The sequence below is a fragment of the Sander lucioperca genome, chromosome 12 (assembly GCF_008315115.2).
Source record: "Sander lucioperca isolate FBNREF2018 chromosome 12, SLUC_FBN_1.2, whole genome shotgun sequence".
Classification (NCBI taxonomy): Eukaryota; Metazoa; Chordata; class Actinopteri; order Perciformes; family Percidae; genus Sander; species Sander lucioperca.
This window is the reverse complement of record NC_050184.1, coordinates 19726298-19751722: the sequence shown is the minus strand read 5'-3', so window position 1 is coordinate 19751722 and position 25425 is coordinate 19726298. Positions and strand designations below refer to the sequence as shown.

The 25425-nt window shown below is 39.5% G+C and overlaps 2 protein-coding genes and 1 long non-coding RNA gene across 4 annotated transcripts in view; all 3 read left to right on the top strand.

Moving 5' to 3' along the window:
* LOC116058212 (tumor necrosis factor receptor superfamily member 5-like) overlaps window positions 1-25425 on the top strand; it is a 29546-nt gene that overhangs the window by 3909 nt on the left and 212 nt on the right. Inside the window, exons 3-7 of one of the 2 annotated variants that reach the window (XM_031310958.2) lie at window positions 698-823; window positions 1268-1423; window positions 1791-1881; window positions 1984-2162; window positions 2271-2374. In XM_031310958.2, coding sequence (XP_031166818.2) covers window positions 698-823; window positions 1268-1423; window positions 1791-1881; window positions 1984-2162; window positions 2271-2359 — 641 coding nt within the window. In that variant the 3' untranslated portion in view covers window positions 2360-2374. Of the gene's footprint in view, window positions 1-697; window positions 824-1267; window positions 1424-1790; window positions 1882-1983; window positions 2163-2270; window positions 2375-25425 lie in introns of those variants that run through there. The other variant, XM_036007915.1, reaches the window with a different exon arrangement.
* LOC116058220 (tumor necrosis factor receptor superfamily member 14-like) overlaps window positions 7182-25425 on the top strand; it is a 60719-nt gene continuing 42475 nt past the window's right edge. The window contains exons 1-3 of the mRNA XM_036007912.1: window positions 7182-7242; window positions 18512-18643; window positions 20785-20878. Of these exons, the coding sequence (XP_035863805.1) occupies window positions 18605-18643; window positions 20785-20878 (133 nt within the window). The 5' untranslated portion in view covers window positions 7182-7242; window positions 18512-18604. The remainder of the gene's footprint in view (window positions 7243-18511; window positions 18644-20784; window positions 20879-25425) is intronic.
* On the top strand, window positions 22787-25005 carry LOC118496379. The gene is made up of 3 exons (XR_004898946.1): window positions 22787-22917; window positions 24775-24865; window positions 24968-25005. It is a non-coding gene; the product is annotated as an uncharacterized LOC118496379 (long non-coding RNA).

The following is a 25425-nucleotide window of genomic DNA, read 5'->3' as shown; positions in this document are numbered from 1 at the left end:
AGGTATATGTAAGGAGATAACATAGGTACAGGCTAATTATTGATCACTAAAATGATAGTTAACATTAGTAATTAAACTTAAACAGCTAATGTAAGTCGAAACTGCCTGAGTTTCTCCTGTACTATACGGTAATTCCTCTACTATGCGACAGTAAGTCCCGTGGTTACGACACAATCGTTAGCCTATTTTTACAAAAACGTCTGCTACGGAGCCATAACGTGAGGTACAAGGTAATGGAGCCTTTTATACATTGTCGTGTTTCTTTAGAAATAAACAATGGACAAATAAAGTCTTTAAACTCTTCAGATGTAAAGTTATTCGCTGTCAAAGTATGAATGGCAGTCAATGGAATGCTAACAGCAGGTGATCGCTTTGTAGCATTAAAATGGCGCCATAGAAGATTCGAGCTCTGAAGCGAAGCTTACCCCCTTGGGAAAAACAGACGTGATTATTATTTCCTGTCGCTGTATTCGATGATTGAGATGACTGCAGAGACAGATACATTTGCGAGATGGACATTATTTTCAGGAGTTATTACGCAGCAACAACAACAACAACAACAATAATAATAATAATAATAACAGTAGTGCATGTCGCTTTGCCTAACAACATGCACTCTACCCTCAAGATTATGCATTTTCATTTAATAGAAACATTATATTGCATGAAATTGAATTATTGGTTTGCTTTTCAACAGGAAGTCGAGTTGACAGCCATTGTACAGAGCAGAGAAGAACTTCCTGTCTGGGTTGTGACGAGGGAACATTTATGAGTCATCTTACTGATGACATGAAGTGTTTTCCCTGTGTACGCTGTGATTCAGGTAGACTTCTGTTAATATTTCCTAATTATTAATTAAAATGTATGACTAAGCCTAGATTTAAAAGCAGTAGGCTTATTACTGCAAGTCCTATTAATGCTGTGTAAGAACTGAAAAAAAGGTTTAACAATGTCATTGTGTAGATGCAGAAAGTCATTTTGAAGAGTTTACTGCACTGCAGAATGACAGACTGCACGCAGAAACAAAGACCTCATGTGTTATGAAATACTGTGAGACCAGTGAAGACTATTTTGTGTCATAAAATCCTCTTTTCACATAAGTAAATAGCAGTCGACATGATCAAAAGTCTTTTTGCAGTTAAGATATTAGCTGTTGGTATCAGCTTAGACTTCTATTCTCTGTTTTTATAAATGGGACTATTTTAGCATGTAGCTCTATAGTAGAAGAGACAAAGTACATATATGTAACATCTTTATGTGTTGACAGGTTCTGGTTTGAAGATAAAGACAGCATGTAGGACTACATCAGATACAGTTTGTGAACCACTGGAGGGATTCTACTGTCTGTTCTCTTCAGAAAACGGCTGTGTGGAAGCACAGAAACACAGAAGCTGTCAACCAGGACAATATATCAGCCAAAAAGGTTAGTTTATTGTGTTGACTTTGAGATTATAGGTATAACTTTAATTTGAAATGAGAACACCAAAGTTCAGGGGAAATAACCTTAATGAACTTCAGAAGAGTCTGAGAAGAGAAGAGACTGGAATGAGTCGTTTTTCCTGAAATATGAAAAGCTTGTGAAAGATTATATTTTGGGACTTGAAACAAAGAAATGTTGTATTGGATATAATAATAATTTATTTTTAACTGTCAGCTTAAAAAATGTCAACAATCAAATAGTTTTTTAAATCCACTGAAAGGAAATCAGACAGATCTGATGAAATGTAAAGATGTCATATAACACGTTGTTCTCTTCACAATATGTAAACTGAACTGAATCATCTGTACAGGAACAGCATTAAAGGACACTGAGTGCTCTGACTGCAGAGATGGAACATTTTCAGATGGGACATTATTGACATCGTGTCAGCCACACACACAGTAAGTACAGCTTCAGATCAGACATGGACACACCTGAACTCTTCCAACAGCAGCATGGTTCCCTACACATGTTCCTGTCAAAATGTCCCTCTATCATTCCAGATGTCAATCATTGAATCTTCAGCTGATAAAACCAGGAACTGCTTCAACGGATGCTGAATGTGGAGAACAAAGTTCAGGAGCTGTGATCGGCGCCGTTGTGGGGGGGCTTGTGACCTGTTTAGTTGTACTCGCAATAGCTCTGTTGTTCGTGCTGCGTCTCAAAAAGAAGAAAGACACAGGTATGATTGGCAGACAATTAAAACATTTATGTTTTTAATACATAATATAATTGTCAGATCATTATGTTGTTGATTGAGGTGCTTTTCATTGGTTATGTTTTATTACAGGAGGAAAAAGTAATACAGACAGTCAACAACAGGTATGTTCTTTACTGTTATTACTCAGTCCATGTTACTGTATGTACAGTAGAACGTAGAAATGATTTTAGTAGTAGTAGTAGTAGTAATTAAATGATATCACTCTTTTATCAGTACTTCAAAATGAATAAACAACCACATGATGAAGAAGAAGAGCTGGTAAGACAGTAGAGAATTCTTCATTTAAATGTTCATGTCTTTACAAATGTATAATATTTTTCTGCTTAAACTCAATTTATTTCTCTCCTCAGGGTGTGGCTGTGATAAGTTGTACAGAAATGAATCAGTCCAAGGTGAATTTTGGGCACTGTGCTCCAAAGTGAACACCTGCTGGTCTGCAGCCTGCATCACTATCTTACAGAGATGTTACTGGACAGAGACTAGTCAGTCTGGAGTAACAGCTTGGAGCAAGTCACGGACTAAGTATGTAACGGCTCCAGGCTCTTCACTCATAACTTCTGCTCCATCTCTCTCACCTGTACATGTTGCTGCTTGTACAGTGAGCTCTCCTTGTGTGGATCACCTTAAAGGCCAACATCTTCCCATCCCTGTCATTACAAGCCACAGATCACACAGACATCATGTGTCTGAAGGCAGGTCTCATCAGAGAGGTTGGTTAGCACCGACACTGTCCCCTCATTTGAACTCAATGTGACTTGGTATAAAAGGAAAATCCCGCATTCTGCTCTTGATATTTAGTTATTTAATTTGATGTTGATAATTGTCACTAATAGTGATATGATCCAAAGCTTATGTAAATAATTGCATGACAAAACCATAAATATAGATTGTTTTTATTTCAAAACTATCACCAATAATCATAAAGGACAAAATAATTGAATCCTTGGTTAATAATTTTATAATAATAACGAAATATTATATACACAAAGGTCGGTTTGCAAAGACTCCCCCAGAGAGGAATGAACTACAAAACAAACTTTCTATGCTCAAAAGTCAATAGCGCCCAAGCCAGGAAACTAAGTAAACTTATGTCTGAATTTAATTTTCTCTCTCTCTCTCTCTCTCTCTCTCTCTCTCTCTCTCTCTCTCTCTCTCTCTCTGGGAGTTGGGAGTAACGCGTTACAAAAGTAACGCAATTACAGTAATGTATTCCTTTTTGCTGTAACACAGTTACTAATTAAATTTCGGTAATATTTTACCCGTTACAATCTCAAGTTACAACGCATTTTAACTCAACATTTTTAAGAATTCACCAACACCGCGAAACATTTCTTCACAGGAAAAACAGACGTGATTATTATTTCCTGTTTATGTATTCGATGATTGAGATGACTGCAGAGACAGATACATTTGCGAGATGTGTGGTGTAATTGGGTTTTATTATGAAGGGCCCAACAGGAAGTACCGGAACTAGTGGGTGCTCGGGGGTTAGGTAAATGGAGGTGTTTTTTTTATGTGGAATGACGCATTAATAAATGCTGTTCAGTTGCTCTACAATGTGTCGCTTGAATCTATGCCCAATAACACGACATGGTGTCAGAAGTCGGGCGGCAGTAAGAGCTTAATCGCCGGGGAGTGAAAGTATGCTGTTCTGGGAGTGAAAAAGAGATTTTATCGGGAGAAAATAATGTCGGATACAGAGGAAGCGGGAGCAAGCGCACCGCATACACAGCCTCGCAGGCTACCGCCCCAGCTACAGGTAAACAGCGGCAACAATGCTAACGCAAACCCACCCCCGAACGCCACATTCACCATTCAGCCTCCCGAAGCGTTTGATTCCTGATGATTTCTAAGCCTCAGCAATGGGAAAAGTGGATACGGAGATTTGAAAGATTCCGTCTAGCCAGCAATCTGCATCTTAGCTCAGAGGCTAACCAGGTAAACACGCTCATCTACTGTATGGGGGATGAAGCGGATGACATTCTTCGAGGTCAAGCTTTATCGGACGTGCAGAGACAACAGTATCAAGCGGTAAAAGACACTTTGGACATATATTTCGTGCCCAGGAAAAACATTATCTATGAAAGAGCCCGGTTTAATCAAAGAGTACAGCTAACTAATGAGACTGTTGACTCGTTTGTCACCGCGCTTTATGCTTTGGCCGAAAACTGCAACTACGGTGCACTACACGATGAGTTAATAAGAGATCGCCTTGTCGTGGGACTCAGACACTAGCTTAGCTGAGAGATTACAAATGGACAAGGATTTGACGCTGGAGAAGGCAGTAAATCAAGCCCGGCAGTCAGAAGTAATAAAAAGGCAACAAACAGACATTAGAGGAGAGAACAACATGGACAGTGATGCTGTGTCAGTGAAATACAGAAAACAACAGCATCCAAAACCACAGTATCCAAAATGCAAGTCCCCAACTCAGCCAAAATACACAACAAAGTCCAAAACACCAAATGAGAGATCCTGCTACAGATGTGGTAAAACCCCTGCACATGCTAAAGTTCAGTGTCCAGCAAAAGATGTGACCTGTCATACTTGTGGTAAAAGAGGACATTACAGTAAGGTGTGTAAGTCTGTTAAATCTGTGCATGTGATAGAGACAGAGAAATATAAGGACACACCCATGTTCCTTGGTTCTGTAGATGCAGGTTCAGATCCTTGGTATGCAGATCTTACAATCAGAAACCACAAGGTCAGATTTAAGATAGACACTGGAGCTGACGTTTCAGTGATCCCAGCCCAGATGTACTACTGTATAAACCCAAATGAGACAGAGTTATGCAAACCAGACAGACCATTGTTTGGATCTGGGGGCACTCCTCTCCATGTATTGGGTATGTGCAGAGAAACATTGTGCAAAGGTGAAGAAGAAATAGAAGAAAACGTGTATGTTATCAAAGATTTGCACATAGCGCTGTTGAGCAGGCCAGCAAGTGTCAAGCTAAACCTTGTGTCTAGAGCAGATAGCATAGACATGAAAGTGTTAAATGAGAAATACCCAAAGCTGTGTCAGGGTTTGGGGTTAATGCAGCAACCTTACACTATTAAGCTGAAACCTGACGCTGTTCCTTTTTCCCTGGCCACACCAAGACGTGTCCCCATTCCTTTGTTGGGAAAAGTGAAATAGGAACTGGAAAAAAATGGAGTCCATGGGAGTAATCAGCAGAGTTGAAGAGCCAACTGAATGGTGCTCAGGTATGGTCCCAGTGCCAACCAAAAATGACTCAGTGCGCATTTGTGTGGACCTCACTCACCTCAATGAAGCAGTGTGCAGAGAGAAGTACATCTTACAGAATCAGAGCAGTCAAAGCAATGAAAGAGCCGTCAAACGTCAGCGAAGTGCGCAGCTTTCTTGGGATGGTCAACCAGTTAGGTAAATTTATTCCAGGACTGGCTGAAAAAGATAAGCCCCTAAGAGATCTGCTTTCAAAGAAAAACCAGTGGGTTTGGAGCTATGCACAACAAAAAGCATTTGATCAGCTGAAAAGTGAACTGACGTCAACGCCTGTTCTCACACTCTATGGGCGTTTTCACACATACCTCATTTGGTCCGGACTTTCGGACTTTTCAGTTTGATCCGAACCAAAATTAGAGGTGTGAAACCTCCCTCGGACCACGGTCCGGATCAAAAGACCAAATTTTGGTCCGACCAAAAGAGGTGGTCTCGGTCCGGACCAAACTGAACCATGGTCCGGTTCGTTTATAGTGTGAAAGCATTTTTTGGATGGTTCGGACTTTCGGACCAAATAGAAGAAGCTCTGGCAGGCTCTCCTTGTGTTATAAGACCGGGGAATAGCTCCTTTATGGAATAGCTTGGTGCTTAGTGTGTAGTCTACATGAGAGAGAGAGAGTGACGGTGAATGCGCTCAGAGCAGACAGCTGTCGGCTATCAGAGCAGAGAATACATCAGCAGTTTATAGTACCGGAACTAGTGGGTGCTCGGGGGTTAGGTAAATGGAGGTGTTTTTTTTATGTGGAATGACGCATTAATAAATGCTGTTCAGTTGCTCTACAATGTGTCGCTTGAATCTATGCCCAATAACACGACAAGATGGACATTATTTTCAGGAGTTATTACGCTGCGTTGAAGAGAGCTGTCCCGTCTCTGTTCCCGTGGTCAGAGCCAGAACCAGAGACGGTACGGACAACATCTGTGTCCCAACAGGTGTCGGTACGTCAGCGCGGACAGCAGTGTGTCCGAGCTGCTGACAGATAGAAATATGTTAAAGTTTAGGCTTGCTACACGTAAATACCATTACATTTTATCAGCCGTGGAAAGTTAATATGCCTTACTTCAATACAACTGTAAGGTAATTTTAATTGAGTATTTGCATTTTCTCCTACTTGCCGTTTTACTTCTCTATTTTTATAGCTTTAGTTACTTTGCATATTCATATTAACTATACAAAATATTCACAAGCTACCTGCCAAGTCAAACTTCCGCTGTTATTTTGGTGAAAGTAGCCTAACTCAAAAGTAGTGTAAAGCATTACAGTTCAGAGACAGTATTATTGTAATAGGCCTATAACGAATTACTCTCAAATGACAGTAACTAGTAATCTATAATGTATAGCCTATTTTGGAAGTAACTTGCCCAACACTGTAATGAAGATATATATTCTATTTTTTTTTTTGCTCTGATATTCTTTAATGTACTTTATTTCGATACTTCAACCAGTATTTTTTTTACTATGGTTATCATTCACTGACGTGTTATTTCCTATAGTAGATATTATGAATATTGTTAAAATGAAAATATTCTGTTTAGGAGGTGTGACTGTATCTGTGAAAGATTTCTACTTGAATTGTCTAACATTGAGTAGTTTATCACTGTAACAGTCTTTATATGTGTTCTCAATAAAGATTTTAAAAAAAAAAAAAAAAAAAAAGGAAACGACCTACACATCTCTGCTGATTGGTTGAAAGAGTTTTGGCAGCTTGCCAAAGACTGAGAGAAGAGAAGGAGGAAGGAGGGTATATCTGAAGAGAACAATGAACGTGGACATATTGAACCACTAATGAAACACAGGTAAGTAACGATATTTTCTATAAAGATGGTCACGCGCTACATCACTTCTGATGCCAGTTGTTGTTATGGTTACTGCTAGATATGTTCTGGATTATCGGCCAGTCTACCAGAAGTTAAAGTGAAAGTAGGTATTACTTAGTATTAATAGGAGCGGTTATATTAAATGGAAAGATACACCTGGAACAAAAAACAGCTGAATGAATCCGCTTCTACTGAAGAAATCTTGAATTAATAAACATTACGTCGAAATGTAGTCCTTATAGTAGGTTACATAAATAAGGTGATGTCCTCATGGGGGAGCGCGCACATCTAAAGCGACACCTGCCGTACTGTAATGAAGGTAACGTATTGTTTAATAAGTCTATATGACTGGATCCTAGGTCAGTGGGATTAATTGTTGTCAAATTAATACAGGAATAGTCAGTGTCAGGGGAGGGAATACATTTGAAACAGCCGAGGGGGGGGACACCACGTGCCAGATAACTAAATTAAGGGGGTCCAGAGACATGGCATCCCCAGAGTACATTGGTTATTTTAATACACACATTAAGCCTTTTGGAGCGTTTTGAGATCAGAATCCAATGAGAAAACATTTAGTTTTGATAACCATTGTAGCTGTGCTGTAGCCCACAGGTTCTCAAACTGTGGCTCAAGTAGATAGATTGATACTGTAGATGGATTTTAGGAATCCCAAATTAGGAAATGACTGTTACAAGCAGTGCCGTCATGGAAGGCCTATAGGCCTATACCATGTGGACTGACAGTTGCTGACTGTTGCGCCATTTCATTTTGACGGAGCAGCGGCCAATGGGGACACTCCAGACATCATTACTCACTCCCATCAGTGGTGTAACTTCAGTAGCCTACTCACTCAGATACAGACCTTGGCAGACTGTATATCTTTACATATATAGGCCTAGGGCAAGCCGGTAACACTTTACAATAAGGTACACAAAAAAATAGGTAGTTACTGTTTTTGAAAGGGTAGTTACCCTTTTTCAGAAGGGTAACGAATGATTAGTTACACTTTTTCAGAAGGGTAGTTACTGTTTTTCAGAAGGCTAACGAATGATTACCCAGTAAGCACACATACGTCGGCACGACGTATGCAATTGATCGCTTCGTCTGCAATTGATCGCGGGTCATAAAGAAGAATAATGAAGCGTCGTTTATTGAGCGTCTGGAGGTCTTATTATGATCGCAATCTATACATCGCAGCGACGTATTAACTATGTCGGTGAGATGTATTAAAAGTTCCTCAGTTGTTCACGGGTCATTTGGAAACATCGTTTAATGAGCGTCTGGACATCTTTACTACACACACTGTTGATGTGATGGACAGTGAATCTGAATTCTGCCCAGCAACTTTTAATGTGTTAGTGTGCTATTTTCTATAATAATCTGAACTTGTGTAAATTATCTTTGAGTAGCCATATGTCTTCACGTAGTAGACAATGGCAAAATAAATCAGAATGTTTTTTTGGTGAAGTGTCCCTTTGAATCATTTTTAATCATGTTGAGGAGTAGGCCTATGTAATAATTTATATTTATATTCACAAACAGTAGCCTATTGAAGAATTTAATTTTCAAACCCTTTACCCTATTTATATTAGAATGAAACAGACAAATAATTGTTAACGCTTTAAGTTGTGTTCTATTGAAAGGATCTAGCTACATGCTAACGAGAGCTCGACTCGGCGGAAGCATAAATACTTCAGCGCGGAAGGATACATGAGTGAATCGACAGTGATCCAACTGTCAGTCTCCGTCAGTGTCGATCAAAGTCGGGAGGATGGCGCTTGGACATTTAGCAACGGAGGATTTAATCACGGGCTTACTTCGTTTTGGAATAAAGGTCACTGAAGAGGAGCGAAGTAAATTCAAAGGTAAATTATGTCCATTTTTAATCTGTGTTTGTGGTGTTAATATTCAAAGTTGGAAGTTAACTTTACCGTTAGCACTAGCCAAGTTCATACTCTGTCAAAATTAGCTAGCTACACTCGACATTGATGATTGCCATTATTAACGTTAACAGGTTAGTTAGTTAAAACATTAGCAGTATTATGTCCCATATTGCCATTCTACATGTTACGACATGGTACTTAGCTAGCTAACGGTACTTAGCTACAGTTGACCATCGAGGTAGCTAGCTAACATTAACGTTAGCTATAAAACTACTGCGTCAGAGGAGAAAAAAGCGTTTTTGCCCCCGAAAAGTCTTTTCTTCTGACTTACGTTAACGCTAGCTATAAAACGTTAGCTGGACTGCGTCAGAGGAGAACGATAAAAAGCGTCTTTGCCGCCTAAAAGTCTTTTGTTCTTAAATATATGTTAATGGTAAAGCAAAGCCATTTGGGCGTAATGTGATTATCGGTAGCCAGTGAGGGTTTGAAATGATGATTTATTCTTTATTTTGTCGTCAAACTGTCTTAGAATATTTTCGTAAAACCATGTAATGTTAACGTTAATTAACCTACAAAGACTAACGTCAAGTTACAACACCAGTCACATTAACGTTAACTGACAGAACCGACCAACGGTTAACCTCCCTTTCGAGTAGCTAGCTAAGCTTAACATTTAACGTTAGCTAGCTAGCTGCTGTTTTCAAAATAACCCGGTTATTATCATTAATAAAAAAGTAAGATAGGCCTAACGTTACGTTATATTAATATAGTGTGTGTGTGTGTGTGTGTGTGTGTGTGTGTGTGTGTGTGTGTGTGTGTGTGAGAGAGAGAGAGAGAGAGAGACACTTTTCCAGCGTCTCTAATGAGGTACGCCTAAATACTTTTTTTTTTTTCTTTTTAAAGATTATTTTTTTGGGCATTTTAGGCCTTTAATAGACAGGACAGCTGAAGACATGAAAGGGAATGACATGCAGCAAAGGGCCGCACGTCGGAGTCAAACCCACGGCCGCTGCGTCGAGGAGTAAACCTCTATATATATGGGCGCCTGCTCTACCAACTGAGCTATCTGGGCACCCTACTTTGTGTTTTTATATGGATATTAGGTCTGGACCAAACGGAGGATGATAGAGAAGCGTGATTGCATAATGTGCTTTTTAAATGTGTAACGTTACATTATGCTGTTACACACTATAATGCATAATCTTGCACAGTCTTTGTAGTCCGAACGCAGGGGTAGAATGTAACTAAGTACATTTACTCAAGTACTGTACTTCAGTCTAAATGTTGAGGTACTTGTACTTTACTTGAGTCTTTTCTTTTCATTCCACTTTCTACTTTTTACTCCACTACATTTATCTGTTACAGCTTTAGTTACCAGTTACTTTAGTTACTCCACTACATTCATCTGTTACAGCTTTAGTTACTAGTTACTTTAGTTACTCCGCTACATTCATCTGTTACAGATTCATCTGTTACAGTTACTAGTTACTTTACACATTAAGATTACTGCTCACAGAACACATGTAGTTTATAAAGTCTGATGTTTGATTCTAAAGTAAACTGAGATGATTAGTCCATTAAACACACAACTGGTTGGATCCTTTACACTTTCTAACATGTTTTAATGTTTAACTACATTATCCTGATAATACTTACAGACTTTTGCTTAAGTAACATTTACACTGCAGGGCTTTTACTGTAACAGTATTGTTACAGTATGGTTAATTTGCCATACATTTTAAGACTATTGTTTTATTGTAAGAGTCCATGCAGGGTTTGTCTACATGTTTTATTTCCTTATATTTGTGTTGGAGTTCATATTAAATTACTAAAGGCTCTCTTTGAAATTTAATTTTAAAATCCTATGATAATGTTGTGACATGTTTCCTGTTTGTTGTTTGTGCTGTGTTGCAGAATGAATATCTGCCGAAGATTTTAAGATGGCTTTAAGATCCTAGTACCCACAGTGCTTAGACTGACTCAAAGGAAAGCTCCCCTTGCAGATCTGGCTTTGGAGGAAAGAGAGGCTGCCCTCACCGAAGATGTCCCTGGTAAGTGACTCACTGATCAGCCGTGGTCACCCCTAGTGTTGTGGAGCCATTTAAGCTTAATTTCTTTTCTATTTGTCTTCAGACAAGATAAGGCCTAACCAACCAAAATACACTGTACATTCACCTAATACACTTTCTTTTATTTTTTTACTTATTTTTCAGGGATTGATTTCAGAGCTGCAATCCTGCTGTTGCCGATCCTGTTCAGGGAGAAAAATGACATTCTCATCATACTTGGAGAGGTGTGTAATTTGCGTATACTTATTTTTTGTTTACATTACTTCACGCAGAGACTGGGAGAATTATATGCATCCCTTGGATGTCTTATTTCATAATACAAAGTTTCTAGCTGTCAATACTGGGCCTTGGTGTGGACATGGGGGAACGCAAAGCTAAATATGGGGGGAAAAAAATGCATGCACAGTAAGAAAGATCTCTGATTTCACAAAAAAATGTTGTAGTCTTTTGATAGGCCATTAAATGATGGTTAAGGTTTTTACTTACCGGAGACGTTTTTGTGGGTGTGTGTGTATATATATATATATATATATATATATATATATATATATATATATATACATATTTGAACAGTTGTTTTTTATGAATGTTTGTGGTAGATTTCTGCAATTTAACTGAGTGAATACTACTTTATGATCTCTTGCAGGATCAGCCTGGTTGTAGCGCTATCCTATTGCATGCCGAGGGAGTTTGAAAGACAACCGTTTATCTCGCCCCTCGGATTGAGCCCTGTCAATGGAGAGTTCCCAGACCCAACATCTTGATGTGGTCTGGCCAAGCCCCCAGGAAGAGCGCCGAGTCTAAAAGCCACCATGGGCTTAGTGGATAACGGTGGTACTGCACCGCATGGCCCAGAAAGACTTCACATAGACTTTGCATGGCGAAAGAAACGTCTATATTTCAGCGGATAATTTGTTTCGGGGTATATCAACTTACCAGCCCGAACACTGAAAGGGTCCTTGGTTAAAACGTTACGTTTTTAACATTTTTAACATTCACTAGAAGCGAATCCAGAATTATTAAATTTTTTAAATATATATATTCCACTAAGTTAAACCAGTCTCTTATTCACTTGCTGTGCAGAAACCATTCTATACCATTTTACCTCTATAGAAAACTGAGAAGACTAGATAAAACAAAATAAATAGTATGATAATAATTCAAATCCAACGATTTTATTACAGCAGCAGTAATGAGGAACCCGGTCCTCCAGGCGCCGACGGAAGCGGAAGCGGAGGCCGAGAAGGCCATCAAAGAGTTTCTCCGGCTGGCACCTAATCGCCACCACCGCCGGCCAAGATAATTCTTTATTTTAATGTTTAATGTTTTAATATTTGTTAATGTTTTTTATGTTTATTGATTAATTATATAGTTCAAAATAAATGTTTGTTCAGCAAAAAGTTTACTGGTCTTGTTTATACCAGCGATCCTACAGAGTGATTTAAGATGTTTTCAAGTAATTAGGTTAATAATTGTTTGTCATCTTCTAGACTATGATTTCTACAGATTAGATTAGACTGGTATTATTAGACTGTAGCTATAGTTTATTATAAAGTAGTAGTAGTTATAGCAGTAAAATGTTAATTAGGCCCCCTATCTAAAATATTCTCGGTGTACTAAGGTAAGTAATTTGTAATTTATTTTATCAACATTTAAAGAGTAAAGGTATGTTAGGATAACATATATACGGTATATAGCGCCTGACATCTGCAGACTGTATAAATGATATCTGGTGGATGTAGAGCCTGACATCTGTACTATATATAACAGGAAGATGACCACATCTGTAAGATGTATAGCAGATGTTAGAACGACGTATATAAGCCTACATCTCTACAATGTATTGCATACGTTAGAACAGGGGTCACCAACACGGTGCCCGTGGGCACCAGGTAGCCCCCAAGGACCACATGAGTAGCCCTCAGGCCTGTTCTAAAAATGAAAATTGAATATTGACATTATCTGTTTCCCACCTTGTTAAGTCATTGTTGGTAATTATTGTGAGAAATCATTAACGTGATCAGTGTCTTCACATAGATGAGTATCATTAATCATTAATAATCATATATAACTAAAGGCAAACTGAGCAAATTAGTTATTTCAGAAGAGCATATCAAACTGGTAGCCCTTCGTATGACTTGGTACCCATGAAGTAGCTCTCAGTTTCTAAAAGGTTGGTGACCCCTGCGTTAGAACGACGTATATAAGCCTACATCTCTACGATGTATGGCATACGTTAGAACGACGTATATAAGCCTACATCTCTACGATGTATGGCATACGTTAGAACGATGTATATTGCCTGCATCTCTACGATGTATGGCATACGTTAGAACGATGTATATTGCCTGCATCTCTACGATGTATGGCATACGTTAGAACGATGTATATTGCCTGCATCTCTACGATGTATGGCATACGTTAGAACGATGTATATTGCCTGCATCTCTACGACGTATGGCATACGTTAGAACGATGTATATTGCCTGCATCTCTACGATGTATGGCATACGTTAGAACGATGTATATTGCCTGCATCTCTACGATGTATGGCATACGTTAGAACGATGTATATTGCCTGCATCTCTACGATGTATGGCATACGTTAGAACGATGTATATTGCCTGCATCTCTACGACGTATGGCATACGTTAGAACGATGTATATTGCCTGCATCTCTACGACGTATGGCATACGTTAGAACGATGTATATATGTATACGTCGCGGAGAGAGCGGCTATATGTCGCTGAAACGTAGCGCAGCGACGTCGCGGGGACGTCGTGCCAGTGAGCAAACTACAAAAAATACTACGTATCCCCGATGTATTTTGATTACATCGCCAATACGTCGCCGCGACGTATGTGTGCTTACTGGGTAGTTACCCTTTTTCAGAAGGGTAGTTACTGTTTTTTTGGTTGTCCCTTGAACACACTGTAAAAAAAATGCGGTCTCTGTAGACAGCCCAGGCTGCACAAACGCCAACAAAAACAAACTGTGCCAACCTGCACCACCAAACATAACAAACAGTGTTCCAGCCAAGAACCGACAAGGAGGAGTTGGTTGAGTCATGAACGTGCATTGTGGAAGTAGCCTACTGGCTAATGCTGCTGCAGTGATGGCTCAACCAGCTCCTTCTTGTCAGCTGCTTCATAATAAAAACATTCAAATACCAAAATAACGGAGGACTTTTATTGGGAAGAACTTATAGGAAATGAAACCGTTCACAGCCGGGGCTTTGACCATGCATATTTCCGTCAACTCCAGACTTTTGTCAAGTAGTTTTCAGCGATCGTCCGTGACACCATGTAGCTGAGCTGAGGCACAGACCAAACGAAAATTATCGGTTAAAAACGTGGTGACATATCCCTGGTGTTAAGAGGCCCGCCGCGGAGTCAGCATTAGCTATGAATGTACAAACTGTTGAGGGTGAAGTAAAGAAAAAGAGAAGGTAGCCTACTTTTCGAACAAGTGGCGCATTGACAAAACGTACAGCGAAAGACCATGCACAACATTTCAGACCGTCCTGCCAGCCTGTATTAAACATCAATGTGATGATTTTTCAGCCGCTGAAAGCTACTGCTGTTTTAATCCTGTCGGCTCTCTGCTGCTCAGTTCTACACACACCCACACACCCACACACCCCCACACCCACGCACACCCACACCCAGACACACACACACCCACATCCACACAAACACACACACAGTGGATGCAGGAAAAAACGGAGATGAGACATATACGATGACCTAAATTGAGGACAGCTACGGTCGTTATTGTAAGTGCAATGATAAGTTAAAGTCCAATAAGTAGGCTACTTTATCAAACCATAGGCCAGGATAGGAAATGAACTAACAATATAAAGATCAACAAGCCACTGACCGAAATGTTCAAATTTGATTCATTCAATAAATTATTATTTTTTGTATTAAGTCCACCAGCCATTTTCATATTATACCAACATTTGCAGCATCCTGAGCCTTTTTGGAAAGGTTACTAGGAAAACTCAGCCCAGAGTAATTTTATTCTCCCCAAAATAAGTTTCCTTTTTATTTTTAAAGAACTATACAAAAAAGCAAATTTCACTGTCTCTCGCAACTTCATTGCAACAAAAATACAAAAGACATCGCAACTTTTATCGCAATTTTTTACAAAAGCTCCCGCAAAATCAGGCATTTTGGGCTGCAACAATCTCAAAAAAAGGCTGCGAAATCCTGGAGGGACTGTTTAATGCTGTGTTACTGAGAGATGAGTCAATATTTTTTTTGTTCATTAAACATGTAGGCCTACAATTACTGTAGAATATGACCAAACTGACCAAATACAATTTTACCATGGTCTCGCAGGCTTTTTTTCACATCACTTTTTATTTGCCTATATTAATAAAATATGTATTAATAATAAAAAAAAATGTATTGAAGCAATTCAAAATATGCTAGTGCACTTTCTTTTATAAATTTGAATTCCGGAAAAAGTGGCTGGTAAAAAAATATAAGTGGCTGGTAAAATTGGGCATCCACCAGCCACAGTGGCTAAAAAGTTAATTTCCCACCCTGAAAGTAATGATTAAAAAAACACAAATACTTGATGAAGGACCCGGCCCGAGGATAGTGGCAGGACATATGGGCCCGACCCGGCCCGTGGGTCAAGCTCGGGCAGAGAATCTAAACTCTACTTGGGAGGGAAAGGGACAAAAAAGTGAGCAGATCTTACGGTGTTTTGCTGCTGTTATCCTGACTCAGGGATGCATTTTACAAAGTCTACAGACTACCACGTTGTTGTTGGCATTAAGACCGTGTGCAAGCCTTTAGCCTGTTTTACAGTTCTGCGGAGGCTCCACGCAGAGCTTTCGCCGTAGCCTACGTAAGTGGCCTGATGTTTATACTTGTGCGCTGGTGTGTGCGTCGAGCCGGAGTGGGTGATAGAGCGAGGGAGAAGTGAGAGAGTGACGGCGTTTAGCTTTGGAGCGAGTAGCCTAAATAAGACTCTAGAGTCATAGTGAGAGAAACTTAGTGTCTCCCCTGTTCTTTCTGACCACGGTGGGAAATCTGGAGCAGGAAAAGTTAACCCTCTCCTTGATTTCATGTTGTTTATGGAGAAGGAGAACCAGGAAATGAGTCGGGGGAAATGCAACGCTACCAAGCAACGGCCGAGCAACGTGCGTCGCTGCGACGTGTAGTACATTTTTGGAGAGGTGCACGTCAGGCTACGGCGTAGGGTCCGGCGTAGACACAGAGGGGTCTGCGGGGGTACACCGTCGTTTCTACGCACAACCATAAAACATAAAACACATTTTTCTCAACGTGTTGTTGAACTTGCGAGGAATCCATACTTGCGCTGTTGCTGGAGGCAGCCGGTTATTTATAGATTTCTACGTGTGACACGTCAACGCATTTACGTAATCGATTACGTCGACGAATCGTCCCAGCCCTACCTCACTGAGTGTTAAGGGCTGTGTGCATAATTTGACATGCACATTATTGAATGTATGAAATTGAAATTTACATTTACATTGGTTTTTTTAAAGATTTTTGGGGGGGCTTTTCCACCTTTAATTGATAGGACAGCTAGGTGAGAAAGGGGAGAGAGAGGGGGAAGACATGCAGGAAATCGTCACAGGTCGGACTCGAACCCTGGACCACTGTGTCGAGGCATAAGGCCGGTTACACATGCGTGAGCGTGTCAGCTGCGTGGCGTGTCCGTTTATATTTCGGCTCCCATGTTAACAGGTTAGAGCTTACACACTGCCTGTGTGACATGCACGTCTCACGCACGGCTCGAGCCGCGCCGAAAACGCGTGCCTGCTAGAAATAGAACCAACGCCTATTTTTCACGCGACCCGCAAGCGTGTTGGAAGCATTTCCAGGCAAAATAGAATAGGAAAAGATGTTTATATGTCATTTAGACACACATACATACGGTTCTATTTCTCTAGGTTTTGATATAAATGCAGCTATAAATGTAATAAAAAAGATTCTCTGATATTGCACCTGTCAGTACAGAACAAAATATTCTGTAGCCTATTTTGCCGTCAATACTGCCGATGTTGCTGCTTCCATGGCTGTACTACAGCTAGCGCCCTGGGTTTGCATTTTTACAGGTATATCTGGCAACCCGGCACGGCTGTCAAAATAGGCAGTAGATACCAACACACAGGTTAAAACACAGACAGACATTCCGTCACGGAAAAGAAATTTCAAAGGAGAAAATACTGGCTTTAGCATTGTTGTCAGAAAACATGTTTCCTTAATATCTAATTCAATTCAATTCAATTTATAGTATCAAATCATAACAAGAGTTATCTCGAGACACTTTACAGATAGAGTAGGTCTAGACCAAACTCTGTACTTTACGAAGCCCCAACTATTACAGTGGTTGCCTCAAGAGCAAGCATTAGCAGTAGCTATTGCGACAGTGGCAAGGAAAAACTCCCTTTTTTGTTAGGAAGAAACCTCGGACAGACCCAGACTCTTGGTAGGCGGTGTCTGACGGCACCGGTTGGGGGAGTGGTGAATGGTGGCAATAATAGTAATAATAAAGATAGTGAAACAGTGATCACAATGGTAGTCGTAGTAGTTCATGTCATAGTAGGGCACAGCAGGGTGTTACGGGGTGTAGTGTGGCACAGCAGCCTGGGTGGACGTGGTTGGACGCAGCAGGATGCAGTCGGACACTGCGGGGAATCACAGAGCGTAGCAGGGTGTAGTAAGTCCATAGCGACAGCTGCACCCAGGACCCCGGTGTAGGTGCCACCCAATTCCAAGGCGATGTTCTGGGTGAAGAAGAAGCAAAGGGACTCCGGGGAGAAAACTCCCCAGAGCTAGGTTAGTAACAAGCATTTCTGGGACTAAGATGCACACAAAAGGAGAAAGAGAGAGAGAAGAGAGAAGAGGGAGCAGCTCATTGTGTCCTTGGAAGGAAGGAACTTCCGACAGCAGTCTAGAGTTATAATAGCATAACTAAGAGAGGCAGGCTAAATATCTGATGACATATTGTGGTCATTTTGGGATGTGATACAGTAAATATATTACATATTGCACCTTTAAAAGAAACCATGTGAGAGGTTTAGAGGAAATGTCTCCTCAGTGGAACTGAAAACAACTCATAGAAATCTGAGTCATTGGACTAACCAACAACAACCAGACACTTCTTTTTGGAAGAGGTCACAAACCAAACAGTTTAAACCCCTGGTTTAATTTGTGACCAACAAGTCCTCAACAACATCTCCAGCTGCATTCCAGCAGGTCTCTGCTGTGTGTAGTGTAATCTCTACATGGTTGTCTTCTTTTTGTTTCCAGATGGTGTTCCTGTTTTGGATTTGACGTCTCTCTTCCTCCCAAATCTGAGTGAGATGTCTTCAGTCCATAGAAACTTACATCCTGCCGTATACAATGATGTTAAGAAACCATTTGACAGTTGCATCATTGCTGGTAAAATAATCTTATTACAGCAAGCTTTTATTATAATTCATACATCATATTGTTCCTCTCCAACATTTCTTTCTTTCTTTATAACCTCTTTGTTGCGGCTGTAAGCAGTCCAACAAAGTGCTGCCGCGAGGGACTAAACACAGAGAGATGCATAAACACACTGTGACGCGCTCAAGATTGTACAATGATTTATTCCTCTTCTTCCGCACGTAAAATACAACTAGCACTGCAGTTACCAAATGTAAAGTTACTTTGTGAGTAGAAGTAATTGCGTTAGTGTGGCGGTCAACAGAAAGTGTTCGCTCCCAGGCTCACCCCCTCTCTGTCAAAGCCCAAAAAACCAACAGGTGAACAGGTGAAGCAAACAAATCTGTTATCACTTGCACTCAAACCGCGATGAAAACGGCCACCACCTACAATATAAGTGCACAATATAATAATCAATAAATTTGGAAGGCTTGTATCATGTGGCTGCGCCGACAGTGTTGTTGTCATTACTTATAATTCCTCATGGGCCCGCAGAAACTACGCACTATATCTTTAAGTCTGATTCAACTTTTGGAGAAAACCCGCCGTCACCCTGTGGTTGACGATCATGTAACCAGAGATCAGACTCGTCTGTCCATATTGTGGTGTGAGAGTCCCATTAACATTACTGGAAACAGGGAACATCACTGTCTCTATCACTGTAACAAACATTTTTAAACACTATGAAGGTAATAATAATAATATTAATACTTTTAATTTGAAGAGCACTTTTCATTGACAAATCAATCCCAAAGTGCTACAGGAGAAAAACAGGGTAAAAAGCAAATCAAAGAAATAAAGACACAGTAACACAAATAGAGAATTACGAGAAGGCTTGCTAAACCTCCTCTCTGGTTTACCCTACTAGTCCATCCATAAACTCCAATTGGTCCAAAACTCAGCTGCCCGTATTATCACCAGAACTCCAACAACTGAACACGTTACTCCACTCCTTAAACAACTGCACTGGCTCCCTGTCCAAGATTCTTCTTCTCACCTTCAAAGCCCTCCATAATCTCGCTCCTCCATACCTCTCTGAACTCTTTCAGCCCTACACTCCATCCTGAAACTCTCCGATCCTCCTCTTCCTCATCTGCCCGCCTGTCCACAATGGGGTTTAGAGTCTTCAGCCATTCTGCTCCTCGCCTTTGGAACTCCCTCCCTCTAGCCATCCGTACCATTGAGTCTCTACCCATCTTTAAAACCTCCCTCAAAACCCACCTAATCCGAAAGGCCTACCCCACGTGACTCCACTCTCTATCAAAATCATGGATAGATTGCTTTATTTTAATTTTCTATCTCAATCTTTTAAATGTGTTTGTTTTAATTTAATTATATTTGCCTTTTTAACTGTATCTTTGCTTGTTTTAACTGTAAGGAGTCCTTGAGTGCTATGAAAGGTGCCCATAAATAAAATGTATTATTATTATTATTATTATTATTATTATTATTATTATTAATAAAAAAGAAAGGTTTTTAGGCCCTTGTTGAAAGAGTCGGTGGTTTGTGGAGCTCTCAGGTGGTCTGGGAGGGAATTCCACAGGCAAGGAGCAGCTGAGCAGAAAGCCTGATCCCCCATGGTGCTGAGTTTGGTCCTGTGGGGGTGAAGAAGGACTTTGTTACCTGGGCAGAGGTTACGTGAGGAGGTTTGTGGTGTGAGTAGCTTGTTAAGTAGGGAGGGGCATTACCATGGATACACTGATGGGTGAGTAGGGAGATTTTGAACTCAATCCTGTATGAGACAGGAAGCCAGTGGAGTGAGTGAAGGATGGGTGTGATATGGTCGTACTTTCTTATCTTCATTAGGATCCTAGCTGCACTGTTTTGGATGTGTTGTAATTTTTGAAGGCTCTTGCTAGGAGTCCCGCTGAGGAGAGCATCGCGTTGTAGCCAGTAAAAAACAAAACGCAAGCACTTAACTGCCCATGAGTTTGTGGCAAAGTCCTTTCAACTCTTGCTTCATCTCTTTTCTTTTTCTCCACCACTTTCCGTGCTGCCTTCACGTGCAGTCGGAAATTTAGACAGATTTCTATCAGAGTTCATTTCAACAGCTTCTATCAATGAATTTGATTTGCAGTATGTGTTGTATGTTCTAACCAGGCTTCTCTTCACAGATACTTGTGATGAGTGTCTTCAGAGGACATACCCTCACATGTCATCCAACAGAGTATCAGAACGGGGATCTATGCTGTCCTAGGTGTCCTGCTGGTAAGATCTGATTGAATGTTCACTAGCACCACGGAGGGAAGACAAACACCTGCCCCCACACTGCCATGACACAGAGCTGCATTTACATTAGCAAAGTAAATAAATAAATAAGCAAAGTATCCCTTTTATTAGAAACATTATATGGCATGAAATTGTTGGTTTTCTTTTCAACAGGAAGTCGAGTTAGTAAACATTGCAAAGAGTTCGGTACTTCCTGTTTGAATTGTGATGAGGGAACATTCATGGATCAACCTACAGGACTTACAGGATGTTTGGTCTGTGTACGCTGTGATTCAGGTAGACTTCTGTTTATGTTTTCTAATTATTAGTAGAAACATATGAAACTAAAGATTTTTGAGCATGTAGCTCTGTAGTAGATTAGACAAAATAAAAGTGAAGTATCTTCATATACAAGTAAAGTATCTTCATATGTAACATCTTCATGTGTTGACAGGTTCTGGTTTAAAGATAAAGACAGCATGTACGACTACATCAGATACAGTTTGTGAACCACTGGAGGGATTCTTCTGTAAGGACTCTTCAGAAAAAGGCTGTGTGGAAGCACAGAAACACAGAAGCTGTCAACCAGGACAATATATCAGCCAAAATGGTTAGTTCCTCATGCTGAATTTAGGAGTATAGGTATAGTTTTAGTTTTAAATGAGAACACCAAACTTCAGTGAAAATGACCTTAAGAACCATATTGTAAAACAAGTGAGATACCATGTCTTCTTTTAATTATTAAGCAGGTCGAGGTGGTGTATCTGTAATCTGACATTTCTCCTGTGAATGAATTCAAGAGGGAATTACAGGGTTTCACTCAGTGGTGTTCTGATAATTTTCTTGAAATAAATGTGAATAAAAAAAAAGAGATGGTCTTAGATTTTAGCAAAAATAGAATTACAGCCCCCCCCTCTAAGATCAATGGTGAACTAGTAGAGAGAGTCTCAACCTACAAATATTTGGGAGTTGAAATTGACTCTAAATTAACTTTTGATGAATGTGCACTGAATAAAACTAAGAAAATGCACCAGCGGATGTTTTTCCTTAGGAAACTAAACACTTTTAGATTAGACAGACACATCCTTGCGCCAATGTTTTATAAAAGTATCCTCCAGAGTGTTCTGTCTTTTGGCCTTATCTGTGTGTTTGGTAACATGCATGTTAAGGACCAAAAGAGATTGCAGCGAATGATCAAGATGGCCAGTAGGATCATCGGAATTGACCAGGTGTCGGCAGCTCAGCTGTACAACGAGCTTATCTTAAAAAAGACTGACCAAATCCTTAATGACCCCACTCACCCTCTTCAACATAAATTTATGAGAAGCAATAGGTTAACTGGTAGAATTTTACAACAGAGAATTAGAACAGAAAGGTACAATAAATAATTTGTGCCTACAGCGATCAGACTGTATAATGAAAAAGCACATCGCAGGCACTTTAATCCCGCACTGGCACTTTAACTGGATGGTAGATCTCAATTTTTTTGATAACCACTCCTAGTTATTATTTTTAAAATGTTTAGCTACCTGATAATATTAGTCTTTTTCTTTTCGTATCGTAAACGTCAGATGTCGGATTGTCTGTCTTTTTGTAGTATTGTTTATTTTTTTTTTGTATTGTTTTTGTTGACTTCTGTCATTGTCATTTCTGTAGTATTGTTATTCTCTTCTCTATACATGCTTATTGGCTTGTCTGTGGTGTCTATATATTTAGAGAATATGTTCTGACAAGGACGCGCAATGAATGACCACATGAATTTCCCCTTGTGGGATAATAAAGTTTACCTTGACCTTGACCTTGTATAAAATGAGTAAAGCATAAAAGAACACTCAATCCACAGAGAAATGCACACAGCACTTCCGTATGGTTGTGATGTCATAACTATTACTATTAGAGGCAAAGTCCCTCCCTTTCCAGTTTGTCAATTTAAAAGACAATTTTGCTTTCCACCAGAACGGGAGGGACTTTACCTCTCTATCAAAAGAAAGTGCTGTTACAGTGCTGTTACAGTCATTCCCCGGCTGCAATAAATGCAGGTATATTCAGACAGACCGTATTATATTGATCTTCCTCCAGTCGTTTGCTGATCACCTATCACATGACTGACACTCTGTACTCAGATTCCTTTGTCAACATCTGAACCGCCTCATGACAACTTAGCAAACTCCATCAGCTGATGAAGGTCATGAGATGTGTGGTGGGACCTTTTTTCATGTTCAGTAATGAAGCAGGCCCAACCGTAGAATAGTATTTGTGCAACTGCGAAGCAGGCCTTCAGGGGAATGAGTTGTTTTTACTGAAACATTAAAGCTTGTGAAAGATTATATTTTGGGACTTGAAACAAAGAAATGTCTGTGAATGTATTTTAAACTGTCTGCTTCAAAAATCTCAACAATCACATACTGTTTTATTTTTTATCCATATATTATATAACACTTTGATCTCTTCATAATATATATACAGCCCTAATACATATACATATACACATATATACATGTATATATATGTATATGTATGTATACATATACATATATATACATACATATACATTATATATATATATATATATATATATATATATATATATATATATATATATTAGGGTTGTATATCAATTAAAAAATCAATCTAATTAATTATATACTCTGTGATTAATTAGTCTAAATTAATTGCATACATAATTTTTGCGCGTTGCCTTAACCGATACTTTTTAAGAAAGTTTAAAAAAGAAAAAAAAGAAGGGTACTAAACAACAGTCGGCAACATTAAAGAACAGCTTGTTTATTGCTAGGCCATAGGGTCAAAATTAAATGATTTCATAATAATGTAATAACTATAACAATAACTTATTTCACTAGTAAATTGCTGTTGAATGAGAAAAACAACCACCAGATGGGAAAAGGGCATTTAACAACAACTTTGAATGCACCACGAGAATGTAGGTACCCAGTTTCATTGAAGCGGTAGGCTAACGTTAGCTGCTGTCGAGTATTGTGTTAACTAGCGTCACGTGCAGTGATGTTTCTGTTGCCTGTAACGTCTGTTTCAGAGCATCCGAGAGCAGCGCAGACATATCAGTGGCACCAGAATGAGGTGCCGAAATCCGCTAGCTAGTAGCTAGTAGTAGTTAAAATGCTGACAGCTAACGCTAAACAGTGTAAAGTTTGTCTGTATTTCACTGTAGAGGATTCCGACACCGGGATGTAACAGTCTGCAGCTGCCGTTGTTGGAAAAACACAGACGGTGCGTTCATGAAACTGGTAATTTACATCCTCGTGGTGCATTCAAAGTTGTTGTTAAATGCCCTTTTCCCATCTGGTGGTTGTTTTTGTCATTCAACAGCTATTTGCTAGTGAAATAAGTTATTGTTATAGTTATTACATTATTATTAAACACTTAATTTTGACGATATGGCCTTAGCAATAAACAAGCCATTCTTTAATGTCGCCAACTGTTTAGTACCCTTCTTTTTTTAACTTTCTTAAAAAGTATCGGTTCAGGCACCGTTAAGGCACCGGTACCGTTTTAAAAGTACCGCTTTAGCACCGGTATCCAAACCAAACAATACCCAACCCTAATATTGACTCTAGATTCAAATGTGTGACTAGATTAAATATATAATAAACAAATACAAATTTTAAGATTTGTATTTGTTTATTATATATTTATAGTTCTAGTTATTATATATTTAAGTTCATAAAGTAATTTTCTTTGCATTTGTTTGATTCCCAATCAAGATACACTGGTAAGAATTGCTTTCCATTGTTAATATGTACTTAAAAACAGTTCTGAAATGCAAAATAATAGAATTTTAATCATGTGATAAAACATGCGATTAAGAAAATGTAATCGTTTGACAGCCTTAATATATATAATTTAATTTGTATTTGTAGGAACAGCATTAAGGGACAATGAGTGCTCTGCCTGCAGCGAAGGAACATTTTCCGATGGGACATTATTGACATCGTGTCAGCCACACACACAGTAAGTACAGCTTCAGATCAGACATGGACACACCTGAACTCTTCCAACAGCAGCATGGTTCCCTACACATGTTCCTGTCAAAATGTCCCTCTATCATTCCAGATGTCAATCATTGAATCTTCAGCTGATAAAACCAGGAACTGCTTCAACGGATGCTGAATGTGGAGAACAAAGTTCAGGAGCTGTGATCGGCATCGTGGTGTCTGTGATATGTTTAGTGGTGGCCGGAATATCTCTGATGATTCTCAGAAAGAAGGGAGGATGTAAAAACCCAGGAATGACTGGTATTTAAAACATTTATGTTTTAATACATGATATAATTGTCTTTCAAATCATTAAGTTGCTGATTAAAGTGTTTTTCACTGGTAATGTTTTATTACAGGAGAAAGAGGCAATGCAGAAAATCCCCAACCGGTAAGTATTCTTTGCTGTTATTACTTACTGTATGTACAGTAGGAATTGTTTTATTAGTAGTAGTCATTAAATGATGTCTCTGGTTTATCATTACTTCACAAAGAATGGAAATCTGAATGGAGAAGCAGAACAGCTGCAGGTAAGAC